Genomic DNA, 15,461 nt, shown 5'->3' on the forward strand with positions numbered 1-15,461 from the left:
CGACTCGATATACTACAACTCAAGGTGCCCTGGCACAAGTGTCCGGCCAAACATTTTCTACCCCTCTGAGTGTTTCCCCAACAGCCCCTATGCCATTACATCCCCAAACCTCCAGCAAGAGCAGTAAAAAAAAAAAAAAAAAAAAAAAAAAAGGACCCTCTTCAATGCATTTTTCCTAGGAAATGGGATCCAAGGTCTGGGTCTTAGTCTGAGCCCTGCTGAGGAGTACGTGCCATGAACAAGCCCTAGCAAGAGAGCCTCTGAGCCCTTGGCAGCTGCCTTGGTGCTCCTCCTGCCTGCACCGCAGCCGCCAGCCCCCAGCAGCAGCTGCCAACCAGCCTCGGGCTCTGCCCCAGCCCCCCAGCACCTCCCTGCTCCTGGGGGGCAGGGGCTGAACACTCCTTGCAGCTCTCCTGGTACCTCCAGCAGGAGAATTTTGGAGCCAGAGGCATCATTTTTCAGAGGGAAGGAGGGATGGGAGGCACCCGCTCTGCTCCCCCCGCGTGCTGCAGCCACCCACACAGCAGCTGTGGAGGAGATAAGCAGGGAGGTGCGTTAGCACCCCCATACCCACAGCAGCTGCTGGTGCTCAGGAGAAGAGAGGAGGCTCTGGGGCCTCCACGGATCTCATGGAGGGGAGACTCAAAGCAAGACCCCTGAGCATCCCTCGGTGGATTTCCCTCCGCCTGGTCCAGCTGTTGCATCCTGCATCCCTTCCGCCCCCACCATGGGCTCAGTCTGGACCCTCAGCTTGGCCCCCCTCAACGTGGCAGCGTGGGGTGGGAACGTGCTCCTGCACAGTCGCCCTCCTGCAGGACCGTGCCCATGAGCACTGCTGTCTTTAGACCGAGAGCAAATCCCGCAGGCATTGGGTGCTGGACACTGGGATCGCCATCAAGTCCCAGCTTGAGCAAATCCCAGTTTCCAAGACACCCATCCTGCTCCGTCAGCCCCTCCAGCCAAGGACAGCCCTCTCCCTGCAGCCCTACCATTCCCAATTCACCGTGCCCTCCCCTTTGCAAACCAGCCCCCCATATTTCACGAGAAGTCAGCATTTGTAAACTCCTGCTCTTGCGCAAGCAGCCCTGGCCCCGCTCCAGCGCTTGGTTTATCCAGGCACTGGCTACTCCCAAGCTTTGCATGGGCGTTGGGCACCAACAAAGGCTCTCCAGAGGCAGAGGGTGAGTGCTGAAAGCAGAGATTCGCGCCCGGGGGTGCGGGCCTGCTCCCTTCCCAAAGGTGTTCACCAACAAGTCACGACACCTACGCCTGCCGAGACGGAAGAGCAGGGCAAAAACCTCAGGGCAGCGGGAACTCAGCTTGCAGATGCCAGGCTACAGCCCGCGGGCTCTGCCGTGATTAACATCCCCGCGGTGAATGCCAAGCGGGTGCAGGATGGCACAGTCTCTTATCTCTGATGCCAGAGCCCAGCAGAGCCACCGCCAGCACCACCACCCTCTGAAACAGCCACTGAGCTCTCTGGGAAGCAAAGTGGTTTGTCTACAACCCCTTGGTCTGTACCCGCTTGTTGTCTGATTCGAGACTGCTCTGCCCAGCATCGCACCCAAGAGGATTTGCACAACCCTCCTGCTCTCCCTGGGGAGATGCAGCCTCAGAGCCAAGTGATACAGTTTTTTGTCCCTTCAGCAGCAGCAGGGGAGGCAATGGCCTGGGCAGAGCAGACCTGGAGCAGTCGCAGCTTAGCGGATGAGCGTTGGCATCACTACTGATACAAACAAGCTAAAACATGGGGAATATCCTTTATTAGATGAACTTGACAAAACCAGGCACCCTTGAGGCACACCAGCCTCCAGGTCCTGAGGTCTCCTGAGACCTGAGGAAAAAACCTGCGTGACCAGCAGCTTGTCTTTTGGCTCCCCTGGATCATTCCCTCCCCAAGCACCCTCACCTCCCTGCACACACCATGCCACACTTGCAGGTTGGCAAAGCCAAAGAAATCTGGGCTCTGCAGTCGCCGGAGGGGATTTTCCAGGCCTTGCCTACCTGCCCTCTTATTCTGGCTCTGCGTTGCTGCACCCAGCCAAGTTTACCAGGCACAAGCCTCAGAGAGCCCCGTGGCCAACTACAGCTTCAGACAACGATCAGCCATGTCCAAGCACCTTGTCTAATGCAAAGGCTACGGCCACCGCTCAGATCTGCTTCAACAGGCAACGTGCTTCTCTGCCCAGCACTGCTCCTTGCTTCTGCTGGGGTAATTAGTGTTATTGTCACTTCTCCAGGAAGTATCTGTCCTTTCATTTGGTTTTTATAAATATATCTTGCTGTGTACAGGCCTTGCCCAGGAGCAAGCTCTGCTTTTGCACAAGGGAGCAGCCGTGGGACCGGCCTGGCTGCAGGTCTGGAGCTGCTCCCACCTCCACAGCAGAGCTCCCGTGCAGCACTGGGTCAAAGCCTTTCCTACCTGCCCGCCTAAGCAGACTTCTCCAGGAGATGGTGGAAATCATCTCAGGAGCGCCTCTGGAAACTATCCTCTGTAGTTAAACACCTGCCTTTGAAGCTGGGACCTGACTTTTTGCCTCCTACTCCTCGGGGCCAAGAGCCCCAATGGCAGAACAAGGCTGATGAAAGCTCCCAGCCTCGCAAGGGTGCTCTGCGGCTAAATGTACGGAGACACAACAGTGCCGAGTGCTCAGAAAGGGCTGGTGATGAACCACGCTCCCTCCAACCAGGAGGAAGGCACAGCACCATGCTCTGCATCCCCAGGCAATCCCCTGCAGCAGTGCCTCGTACCAGCACCACCTTCTGCCACACACGTCCCTGTGCAGTGGGATCCTGTCTGAAGACCTCACTGCAAGTTTCCTGGAGCAAAACTGGAAACGCTGCTTCGCTGTCAAACACTTGATCAGTCTCTCTGAGCTCACGGACTAAAGGCAAACATGAGGAGTAGTGATGACCATGGGAAGGTCACCAGTGCTGGGGAGAGTCCCCCATGAAGATGCTTCATGGCATCTTCACCCAGAGGAATGGCACATAGGGGAAGTACAGTGGCAGAGAGGACACAGGGACCACAGACTTTTAGGCAATTGCTACGGGCTAAAGTCCTGCTGGGCATCTTGGCCACCAAACTGCTCAGACTGAGTCTTTTTATTTATGTCCAAGACCGCCTGAGTGGGAAGAGAAGGTCCCCCTGGAAGGAGGGTCTGTGCTGTCCCAGCCCTTACCTTTCACCGCCAGCACAATGGCTCCGAGGACCATGATGAGCGTCTGCAGCGCGTCGGTGTAGATGACGGCCGCCAGCCCCCCTGCATGAGAGCAAGGCACAGTGTCACGAACATCGCCAGCTTCGGGCTCGGCTCGGTCCTGAACCCCAATAAAGCTGCCCGCACTCGCGGGGATGTGCCTGTCACCGGCCTCATCCTGCCAACACCGCGGTGATGGGGGGCTGCAGCGGGAGCGTGAAGGGGGAACAGCTCCTCCGTGGGTCTGGTGTCAAGGGGCAACAGCACCCCCATAGATGGGATGGGAAGGGGAGCTGAGGGATGGCCGGAGCCGGGGGATGCAGCCCCACGTCCCCACGCAGTTGGGAAGATGCCAGCCAGCCCCAGCCCTGGCTCTTGGGATGCAAGCAGACCACACTCAGGACGTTAATCTCATTATTCATCCCACCTCTCCCTAACACCATGATCTCCCCTTCGTACACCCCTCAGCTCTTCTCCCAACCCTACAGTTTTATTTTTCCAGCAGCTGATGCTTCGTGGGGTCCCCCTTGGCCACCCAGTCAGCAGCATTTCTCCCTTTTCATCCCAAGCTCTCCCTCCAGACCTGCTGCAAACCCAGGCCCTGCTCACCAAGCCAGTTACTCAGCACACGAACAAAAGCATTAAAAAGTAGCGGAGCTAGAGAAAATGGGTCAAAAATTGAACCAGTTTCAACCCGAGTCACCGACTCATATCCTGGGAATTCAGGGCTGCACCCTCCCGGGCCGTGACTGGGAGTTGGACGGATGTTCTCAGGATCAGGGTGACGCAGCGATCACACCCTCTGCCTGAGCTCACGCTGAAATGCCTTACTTCACAACAAGCCTTGTAGGCAGGAAAAAAAACCCAAGATGGGATTTGCTTAAAACCAAAGTCTTGCAAAATCCACCACGTTTCAGATATACTTAAACTGTTTCTCGTTTTGATGGCTGGGACGAGATAGTGGGGGAGAATTTACTGCCTGGTGTCACCACTGGCCCTACCAGGGGAGGGAACATCCCAGCCAAAATAATAACCAAAACGTCTGGCAAACACACAGAGTCCTGTGGGACTGCAAGCCAGGAACCCACAATTCCCAGCTCCAGCTCCAAACCCTCGTGGCCTACAGATCACAAAAGGACCGTATAGACTGACCCGGCACAAAAATAGCTGGTCCCACAACGGGGAAACATGGGCAAGAAATATTCCCGAAAGCTTTGCAGAGGGAAGGCAGCAAGCTGTGTTGCAGGCAAGTGGGAGGGAAACTAGTTGTGTAAAGAACTCTCAGATTGTAGATTCCGTAGTAACAGTCCTGTAATTGCAGAAGCCCTGATTATTGCTGTTACAAATAGGTACATACACAAGAAAGCATTTAACTACATGATGGAGGAGGAGTTACTACGAATGAAAAAACTGTAATGACAAAGGAGAGGTCACGCACTGAGTCACTGCCTGAGCCGAGGCTCAAGAAGGATGTTCAGATACTGGCTGGATAGGACAGGGAGTATGAACCCCATTAGTATAAATCTCCAAGGGCGTTCCATGAGAAATAAATAAATAAATAAAATAAAAGCAGGAGTGTAAGTGGTGTAGTTCAACCAAAGAAGAAAGATTGAGGCCAGCAGACGCTGAGCAACCTACCCGCAATGGTGTAGAGCCCCGTGACCACCAGCATCAGGACGGTGGCGAGGTAAAGGTCCCAGCCCAGGCAGACTTGCACGAAGAGGGCCCCCGAGTACAGGTCCGTCTGCGTGAGGGAGAAGAAACACAGGCTGGGATGGGTGACATCGCTTCGGCCAGGCAGCACCCACGGGCTGTTGCAAGAGTGGCACGGCAGGAAAACGGTCGACACTGTGGGTACAGCGAGGACATTGTACTGCACGTGCCAGGAGGACACCTCCCGAAGCCAGCGCTGAAGCCCGGGGTCCCACAGGGGTCACCGTGTCACCACTGTAGATGGGTGCCACAGACCACCTTCCCCCAACCCCCAAATTGTGGATCTGCAAATGCAGCCGGGCTCAGCTGGATGCAGACAGCGAGATGGAAGGGTCAGAAACGGGATGTCTCAGGGCATCAGTGCTGCCACAGCCTTTGGGAGCAAAGCAGGAAGCTGGAGATACTCAGCCCCTTCCCAGGATCAGACCCTGACCTGAGCTTGCTGCTCTGAGTACCTCCAGTTCCCCCCACCCTGCTCATCCAGGTGGCATCTCACCATGCTTCCTGCAGAGCCCTGGAGATGGGGCACCTGGTACCAACCAAGGGGCTGTGCTCCCCCAGAACACCAGCACCCTTGGGTGCTCCCTGGAGGCAGCCCAAGCCAGCCCCCCCCAGCCCAGTACACCCGTGCTGTTTCTGCACCCCAACAGCCCCGCGGGGCTGATGCATGGGGGTGGCTGTAGCTGGTATTTCATGTTCTGCTTGGCAGGATTCGCCCTCCTGGCACCCCTGCTGCCAGCAAGGAGGCTGCCAAGGACCAGCTCCCCCCTCTCCAGCTGCAGCTCAACGGTCCGGGCCGTCAGACCGGTCAGGAGGGTGGCAGTGAGCCTAAAAATTCTGCTGGGGGCAGGAGGGGATCTCCTCCCAGGTGCAGGGGCTTTTCACAGTACTTGAAAGCATCTGCAATGCCTTTAGTGATGGATGGGGCAGCTCTGCGCCACGTCGCCCGAACCATTTAGCGGTGCTCGGGTGGGTGCTGGTGGGGCAGAGCGAGGTGCTGCCGCAGCATTTCCACCTCTGCGGCCACTCCATGGTGAGGAGCACATGTGGGCAGCCCCAGCGTGGAGCACAAGACCACCAGAACTGTTGTTCCTGAGCCTTGCCCCAACAACAAGTCACCTCTTTGCTGAGCATCTCTGGGAAAATACCTCCTCCTGGTTTTGCACAGATGGGGAAACCGAGGCATGGGCATGTGGCAGAAGTTGCTTTTGGCCCTGAGGGAGAAACAGCAGCCCAGGGGTCCCGCACCCCCTGACCTTTGCAAGCCCTGACCTTTGCAACCCCCATTGCAAAGCCCCTGGAAGAGGCCTGAGGTTTCTGCTGGGCCACAGAAGGACAGACCAACTCCATGTCCAATGTGCTCCTTCACCCCCCCCAAGTATCTCCTGCACCTGTGTCACGTCCCACAGGGATGTCAGGAGCATGTCTCTGCCCAGAGGAGCATGCGCAGGCCTGAAGCTTGCTCAGCTGCTAAACTCCCTTGAGATGACTGACCCTTCAAAAGCGACCACCATTTCCCACCCATGAGAGGGCTGGAGCCACACAGGGAGGTCTGGTCACAGTTTCGTGGGAATGAGATGCAAAGCAGAGACTGGGGAGGGAGCTGGGGCACCTCCTCCAACAAAAGCAGTGATGCCGCGGGAGGAAAGGTCCAGGTGCAGCAGGTAGTGCCCATGCCACCACCATGTCTCCACCCACAGCCGAGATCCAGCCATCCCCAGCGCTCAGCTGGGTTACCGTCACAAAACCCTTGTTTGGAAAAGGAAACAAGGCCAGAAGGGCAGGAAAAGGCAAGACAAGCCGACTCCACGCCCTCGCCCAGAGCCGTGACGGCTTCCCACAGCCAAGACATCAGCTCCAATTCAACTTCTTTCTTCACACACCTCCCAGAAACCATCCCCCAGAGAACAGGGCTTTCTTGCCCAGTCATGCGGGAACAGTCGGTTGTGATTATAACATGGAGAACTGGTGCTATTTCCCATATCACACCTCCTTCCCCCTACTCTGCCCTTCGTCCTCCCAGCACTGCTCCAGCCACCTCACCGTGCAGGAGCTGAGGACCATCATCAGGTGATGGAGAGGGGCCATGCAGGATCAGGCAATGGAAGAACCAAGGTGTGTGCCACCTAGCAGGGCTCCATCAGCCACCAAACCCAGCAGGTGAGCACACCTCCAGCTTCAGCACAACATAAAAGCCTGTTCCCTAGCAGATGAGCCCACACCGTTAGGCATAACATTGATTAAATCACTAATCAACCAGAAGAGCACTTACACCATGATCTTGAAGATCCTAATTCAGGGACAGTTCCACGACATCTGGAGCCACAGTCATGCCTGGCATTCCCAAGGGAGGTACTACATGTCCTCAGCTGCACTTGGGCTTGGCCATGTCTCTGGGAGAACCCTTGCCAGCACCAAGAGGCAATTCAGCTCTGGAATGTCCTGCTGAAGAGGAACCAACTCATGGGCAACCACGCCAAAACCTCTGCCAGTGGCTCCTCTGATGCCTCTCCACCACCAATGCAATCCAACCACAGCGAGATATCACAGAGACCACCAAGCAGCCCTACAAGAGGCCAGCTCAGCCATTCACGCACTGCAACCTTCAGCTACAAGGCAGAAAAGCCCCAGCCAAGGGCCCTCAGTCATCTCCTCCCAACTGAAGTGGGGACCCAAAATATTTTGAGCCTCCCTAGCACAGTGTCAGCCAAGCATTCTTGGTGTCTTCTGGAGCTCCTAGTGTCCCTTGGAGGGATCCATCACTTGTCATCTCAGCACCAGCCAAAAAGTTATGGTCCCCCCATGACTGCCTGCTTCTCCATAACCCTTCCCCAGAGCCCAGCTATGAAGACTCAGCCCTGGACAAGGTATTTCATAACTTCTCCTGGCTTTCTCAATGCTTAATCATTTTTGCAGTCGTCTGCAAATGAGTCTAAGCCTTTGCTATGAGGAAGCAGAGGTATCTCCCCCTCCCTTCCTGGTAATTCTGCTAGGGTGGGAAAAAATAAAAGTGCATGTGACTGAGTTGTTAATAAGACATCCCAAATACAAAAACAAGCTAATTAAAACCAGGCATGACCTATTCATAAAATAAGTCCTTTCAACTGTAAAAGGAGAGGAGAAGCCTTTGAAGTCAGGTCTTATAATCCAGTGAGATCCCTGCCTCCACCAGTGACCTCACTTGGAAACTCGTTCTTACCCAACATCGTTAATGCCTTCCCAATGAAAGCTGGCTTTAGAGACAGCTTGGATTTAACAATTTGTGAAGCCAAAGCCTCAGTAGAACAAGTTAGCCAGGGTACAGAAGAGTCTCCTGGGGCTCTTCGCCAAGGCTAGGATGCCTGTGCAACTCCTTGTGTGTTCCTAGTCAGGGGGGACGCCATCTCTCAGCAGGACTTTGGGCTGCCCTGCTGCACCCTGCCATGAAGCACGGAAGGTTGGGGTCCACCAAAGGGTAAATTCCAGAAGAGGAGGGACTGTCATCCCCCCTGCCTCAAAAGAAGAGCCAAGGGAGCAGCACAGACACCGTGTCTCAGCTCAGGAGAATGTGAAGCCAAGATCCATCACACAAGGTCTGCAGGGAAAGGAGGCAGGAAAAGCCAGCTAGTCCCGGGCTTTGAAGCAGCCCCCAGTGAGGACCAAAGGAAACCCACCACGGGGAGACAGCACTGCCTAATTGCTCCGAGTGTCCCACTCTCCTCCCATGCTCCCCGCTGCCATCACCACCAGGGATGGGACATTGGGCCAGTTTGGCAACGCCCCGTGTGTCTGCAGACATTCATCCCAACCCGCTGCTGGAAACAACCATTGTTTGTGAGATTTACTGTGAATGGAGCCAGATGCCAAGATAATCCCCTTATTAGGCTGATGCCTCCTCTGTTGCATCCTACATGACTCAGAGATCAGAGAAAACTCAGCAGACCAAAGAAACTATAGCACTGGCTGAGAAAAGGCACAGGAAGAGGCATTTAGGAGTGTCCACTGGGCTCCAAACACTTGGGTGTGCTGAGAAGGGCCAGGAGAACCACAGAGGATCCCTTCAATGCAGAGGTTATCTACAGGTTCATCTGGTGTTAGGCAAGGGGTGACACCACAGTGGTCTCCCAAGCTAAGAATGAACTTGTAGGACATCCATCCCCTCTGGGCAAAGCCACAGAGAGACTGGAAACCAAAGGGACCAAGCGCATCTCCGTGGCGTGGTGGGGCACCGTTTTGTAAGAAAAGAGGGGATGTCTGTGATAGTCTGCAAAGGGACTCAAAGATAACCAGCCCTCAAACTACCAGTAATTTCTTTCTTCAAAATTTCTTTCAAATTCAGACCAGCAAGAACAAACCACCTCACCAGAAATCCTATCCCACCTTCCAACCTTTCCTCTTAAAGGTCAACAGAGATTCACACAGATCCCAGGGACCAACACCACAGACACGGATGCTCCAGCATCTCCCTCGAGCTCCTCCTGGGTCCTCATCAGGAGGAGGGGAGAGATGTCTCCTGAGCAGCACACAGAAGTGACAACAGTTTACTGGATATTTGGACAATCAGGGAATAATCAATGTGTCACTGCCCAAACTTGCAAACTGAAGTGGTGCTCCAGGAGCCACCAGGGCTGATTTCAGGAGAAATGCCATAGGATTTTCAACACCATAAATTATAAGGGTATAAAGAATATCAGTTTTATGGGAAGAATGCCCTCCAGCATGGCAGGACATGGTTTTGTGGGGGGGAATACAGGTGGCAGCGGCACTGACAGAGTCACCAGCACCACCTCTGCCACGCTGAAAGCCCTGAGTCAGCAGGAACGCAGGAGGGGCTGCCATCTCCCCCACAACCTGCCTTTTAAACCCAAAGCATAGCCCAAGGTCAAAGAGCAGCTCAGGGGAAGGAGTCGGGGGTCTCCTGGAGCCAGGACATCCCATCCTACAGCACTGGGGTCTGTCCGAGGCAGGCACAGCCTCTCCCTTTGCTTTAAGCACTGAGGGATGTGCAGCAGCCAGGCTGCTCCGTGCAGAGGGAGACCCAGAGGGTCCCCCCAAAGCTCAGCTCAGGGTCTGGGGCTGCGAAGCTGCCAGGGAGGAGGCAGAAACGCCGCGCTGGGAGTGATGACTGCATCCAGCCAAGCTGGTGTTTGGGAATCAGGGAGCTGGCGAGCACGGAGGCAGGCGCTGAGCGCCTCGCTGTGGGGAAGCACGGTGCTCAAGCACCGACCCTCCTGCCCTGCAGACAGCTGCTTCTTGCAGCCAGCCACATGCTAAAGCACATTTCTTGGAGCCAGTCACCTGCAAAAGCACATTTCTTTTAGCCAGCAAAATGCAGCAGCGCCAGCAGACCCCAGGTCAGATCCACTGGCTCCATCAGAGGCGGCCGTGCAGGATTGCTCCCTCCGGCAGATTTTCTCCTGCAGGTCGCTTCTCAGCTGTTTGCTCTTGATCTCTGTCTCGCTGTCTCAGTCCCCCCAGGGCTGTCTGTGCCCTGCTCTCTCCTGCTTGCCTTAGGCCTGCTGTCACAGGCTCTTTAGCCGTTTTACCTCGGATAAACTCTTCCTACAGTTACCAAGCAGGCAGCAGAAGCAGAGGCTGCACACAGGGAACTGTGAATGAGGCCAAAATGGGGGGAAAAACATCCCTGTGGAAAAGCCTCTGAAAATCAGGCACTTTCTGTACAGGTTTGGGCATCTTGTAGCTGCAGCAAGGCTTCCTTTCCTCAGAAAAGCCACATGCCCTAAAACAATCAATGCATTCCCAATTCAGTCCCCACCAGAGAGCATCGCTGCCGGAGCATGGAGAAACACCCAGACGATGCATCCCAGTCTCTGAGCACATTTCACCCACAACCTCTGCTACAAGGCAAGTGCACCGTGAGTGTGGAAATCCTGACATGCAGCCACACATCCATCTGGGCCACCCAGACACCAGCATCGCTGCTGGATCTACCTACGAAGGCACGGGGTGTCGCAGACAGCATCGGCCCACAAATTCCCCCTCTTGTCCTGCTCCCTCCTGCAGCAGCTGCTCTCCCCTGACTTGGCTCTATAAGGTTTGAGCTCAAAAATAACCTTTTGCTTGCTAGAAATCCATCATGGATTTGTCACAGGGTTGAGCGGGAGCTACTCACAGAGATTTTGGTAAAGATGGAGAGGAGAAGCGACAGGCCGGAGAGGTACATCTGGATTCTCTCCCCTCCAAACCTTCGCTGGAGGTACTCGGGCATCGTGACAATCTGCCAGAGGGAAAGAGAGCGCTCACAGCCCTGCCCAGGCTCCCTCCTCCGGGGATGGTCTCAGGGAAGGCAAGGGGACAGCTGTATTCCCAGAGCAGGGCTTAGGGGTCTCAGAGGACAGTGGTGACAGCCCCCTGGGGAACATGGGACCTGCCCAGGGCCAGGCTCCCCCCAGCAGGCTCAGCTGTACGTACCCCAGAGGAGATGTAGACTGGCACGAACACCCAAGCTAATGCCAGAAGAGCGTAAGTCGCCTGTTGGGAAGGAGGAACAAGGCACAGCCAGAAAAAAAAACCACTGATTGACATTGCCTGCAGTGTCAGACCTTGTCCACCCACCCTGACCTGGCTCTGGCTCACCCTCAAGTGCCCATTTCCATCCCCAAATAGCTGCAGACAGCAGGCACGTGTGCACGAAGTCATGGTGGAGACGCCCCTGGCACCCCCACCAGCAGGAGCCCGCTCCCCTCAGCCTTCAGCTCCTGACCAGACGTTTCCCACTAATGCCCTGAGCACCAAGCAAGTTAAATGTCCTGTTTTTTGCTGCAGAACCCAAGGACTTTGGATTCAATGTGCAGAGAATCAGGGAATGGGTGACCTATCCAGCCATCTCCCTGTTGGGGTCATGCAGGGGCTGGACTAAGAAGCTCTGCTCTGAAACGTCCTTTTCCCTGAGCACGTGGATCCGAGTTGACTCCAAACTCACTGTATGTGCACCAGACACGAGCTGCAGAAGCTGAGTTAGCAGGGTTGTGTTAATTATCCCCTGCACAACTCCTCCCAAGCCTTTCGAGACGTTGTGTGACGCTGCTGTGAAGTGGGCCAAACAATTTCCTTACTAACATGACACGTTTCTTACGTTCCACTCGAAGCCAGTGACAGCGATTCCCCCGACAGCACCGGTCCCGGCCAGCCCAATGAAGAGTCCCGAGCCTTCGCTGCTGGCAAAGAGAGAGGCACCGATCTGTGGGGAAGCAGAGGAGGAGCTGTGGGTGCTCGCAGGCGGGGTGCCCAGCTGCTGGCTCCCCACAGTTTGGCACAGCAGTCGCACCAGCTGGACCAGCTTCGGTGCTTCCCCAGCAGTGCAGCCCGGAGGGGATAACTCAGTAGACAGAAGCAAAAATAAGGTCTGAATGGGAGCAGCGGAGCGTAGACCTCCCTAACACTTCCAAAAGCAAAGTGTGGCCGAAGATACACCACATGTGATGAGGGACGTGGATGTATTTTGCAATAAAACACTTAATAGACTCCCATCCAGGTAGACGTGAGCCCCACCAACCTGCACTCCTGCACGTTCAGCTCATCTGGGCATCCCCGGTGGGTTTTGGATGGACTTTGTCCTCAGGAGGATGAGGAGGAGCCACACGTTGCTGCACTTGCCACGGTGGCCAGACACCCTGCCCAGAGGTGGCTGCACAAGCAGCCAGTGCCAGACACAGGAAAGACCCACAACCAGTTTGTCAAGATCATACTGAAATAAGAGGGACAAAAGAAACTTTGGGCCACCCATGTCTTGCTGGAGCACAGGGGGCTGGTGGAGACAGGTGCTGCACTCCAATGACACTCCCCCCCAAGTTCAGAGCAGCACTATGAGGAGACCCAAAAAGCTGGGTCAGGCTCCAGCATCCTTCATGCAATGAGAAGGGAAACAAATGCAGCTCAGAAGACAGAAATCCTGGCAGGAGGAGGTGTACAGGGTGAGGGAGAAAGCAGGGGGGCAGAAGAGGGAATTGGGTGGGAGGGACAGTGGTGCTAGATGTCCTTGCTGTGTCACAAGAGGGACAGAGGTCTCAACTTACTGGCCACCATGCCATGTCTCTGCCAGCAAGGAAATAGCCACTGACGGTGTTCCTGTTCACCCTGCATGAAGACTGGGAGGAGAGAAAAAAAAGATCAGCACAGAGCACCCTTCCCTACAAACCCAGACAAAACACCAAGAAACCAAGAACCAGGTCTCCCAGACAAGAAGCCAAGAGACAGGAGACTGGGGATAATTAATGGGAGCTCTGTAAGTCAAGCTTAATGACATGAAACAGTGGCTGCACCCCGAGTTACCTGGAGCCATGAATAGCAAAGGAGGCACCCCAAGAGGGGGAAGCATGGAGGATGTGCCCATCCTACCACCACCCCAAGCAGACAGGTTGGCTAATAAGGCCCAGCTTTGGCTCTGATTTTTCTGCGAGGCAGAATAAATGGCTTTGGAGAGCCTTTGTCTGAAACTGCAGGTAGCTGAGGGCTTTTTTTGTTAAGCAGGGCATTTGTCTCAACACCCTTTAATAGAGAAGCAGAAGATCTGCTTACACCCAGCAGACCAGAGGCCAGAGGAGAGGTTGGTGCTGTGGTTAATTCCACCTCATTTTCAGGCTATAGGAGTCCTTCTATAGGGGGGTGAAAGGGGTGGAGGGTTTGTGCAGCAGAACAGAGCAAATGGAGCACAACACACGAAATACATAACAAGGGCAAACTAGAATAAAATAACAGAGGTTTTCAAAATATTCCACATAGAAAAACTAGCCCTGAAAAAAAAAAAAAATTCAAAAAGGCAAGCAGAAAGAACAAGAGAAAATACTCTTACCCATATTCCCACTGCCACGTTTAAGGAAAAATAAAGCACTACAACAACAAGGTCAGCAACACTGAACTGCTGCGAGGGGGTAAAGGATCCAGCAGTGAAATTGCCCTCCATCATTCCTCTGCCTCCTTCTTCATCCTCAGCCTCACACAGAGTCACTGAATCAGTAACTCGTTAGCAGCTTGAGGGCATTTATCATTAAACAAGCCAGCAGTAGGAGCTTTGCTCCCACAGGTTCTTGGGTGGGCAGCCTGGCTGGCCACTGCCTCCCTCCTTTCCATTTCCCCACCACCCTTCCCGCTGGCACCCCAGGTTTCGGTGTCTCACGAATGAGCAGCTCCTTAATCCCCATTTCCTTGGGGTTTTCTGCTGCTTCTGCACTGATCTTGCAGAAGCTGCGGGCACCAGCCCGAGCTGCCCCGAAGTTAAAGCATTTCTGCAATGTGCTCTCAGGACACGGGCTCCCTCTTGCAGAAGTGCCTTAAATCTGAACGTTACTGGACGAGAAACTGCCAAGGCTTTTCTTGCAGAAACCCCAGTATTTTTCTTGCAGATACTAAATCTGGAAAGAATTTACATGATCTTCTGACTAGTTAATTACTGCAGAAACTGATGAATCAAGCAGGGTTTTTTAAGTGTTCTTTACATTTGAAGGATCCCAGAGAAATACCCCTAAGAATAGCTGGCATTTCTGGTGATCTGGTATTTTTGCTTCTGGGGAAAGCACATAGAGATCAGGTGGTTCGACAGTTAGATGCTGTAATGAAAGGGGCATGAAAAACATCTGAAGTCACAGGTGCTTCACTCCCTTTCAACCACTCCAGTGCTAGAAAAGCCAAACATCAGCAATCCAGTCTTAAGACCGTGACCATTCCCAAATTCTTTAGTCATAATCAATACGATAATTGCACTGCACGAAAATAAGTAAAATTGGGGGTTTTCTACATGCTGAAGCAACGATCACACACAGGAGTTACATGAACACCCGAGGCAACGCCAGCAGAAACGCTCAGAGATGAAGCTATTCCTCCAACAGCCAACACACAGCAGCCAGCAGGAAACAACCTTTGAATTTCATGGGTTTGGGTATTTAGTAATCATACCGTTTGCTGCACTGCATGCTCGGCCGGCTCATTTTCAAGTGGCAGCACGCTTTCCAATCATGTATCACAAGGTCTCATTAATAAAATAAAATTAAATAAATACACTGCAATAATATGCCCATCACCGAGGCAGGTCAGCATGTTTCTCTGCTCTTTGAAACAGCCACCGACGCGCCCAGGAGCAGGTCTGCACGCTTGTGACTGGAACTGGAGTTCTCCCTCACTGCTCCGCTGGAATTTAACCTGCATTAACACATTCAAAGTACATGTAAGTGTTAATACGTCAGCCTGGTGTATCTATTAACATCATTGAACTGTTTAATAACCTACTGTCATTAAAGTACAACAGGTACAGCCTCGTGTTGGGTCATTTCATAGAGACAGAACGTACCCCTCTGGACAGGACTGCAAAAAGCAAACAATCTTATGAAAAATAAGGTCACAGAACGAAGAACAGCGTTATCTGAATGGAAATGTGCAGTTGCTTAAATAAAATCACCATCTCGCTTGCTGAACGTACCAAGGAGATCTTTTAACAATATCCAAGTCTTCTAGTCACAGGCCTCCATTGTGCTGTACCAAGACAGACAAGGGAAGGAAAAACCTGCTGGTTTTACCCTTAAAAGCAAATGAACCTTCCAAAGCCCTTGGAAGTTT

At 53.8% G+C, this 15,461-nt stretch overlaps 1 protein-coding gene across 2 annotated transcripts in view; it reads right to left on the reverse strand.

The window, feature by feature from the left end:
* SLC5A10 (solute carrier family 5 member 10) overlaps positions 1–13,000 on the reverse strand; it is a 39,415-nt gene extending 26,415 nt beyond the window's left edge. For both annotated transcript variants that reach the window (XM_074840475.1, XM_074840474.1), the window contains exons 1-6: positions 12,929–13,000; positions 11,989–12,093; positions 11,325–11,384; positions 11,026–11,130; positions 4,839–4,944; positions 3,183–3,263 (exon numbers count right to left, since the gene is read on the reverse strand). In XM_074840475.1, the coding sequence (XP_074696576.1) occupies positions 3,183–3,263; positions 4,839–4,944; positions 11,026–11,130; positions 11,325–11,384; positions 11,989–12,093; positions 12,929–12,943 (472 nt within the window). In that variant the 5' untranslated portion in view covers positions 12,944–13,000. The remainder of the gene's footprint in view (positions 1–3,182; positions 3,264–4,838; positions 4,945–11,025; positions 11,131–11,324; positions 11,385–11,988; positions 12,094–12,928) is intronic.
* Between the last annotated feature and the right edge of the window lie 2,461 nt (positions 13,001–15,461).

This window comes from Strix aluco, chromosome 15 (assembly GCF_031877795.1).
Source record: "Strix aluco isolate bStrAlu1 chromosome 15, bStrAlu1.hap1, whole genome shotgun sequence".
Lineage (NCBI taxonomy): Eukaryota > Metazoa > Chordata > Aves > Strigiformes > Strigidae > Strix > Strix aluco.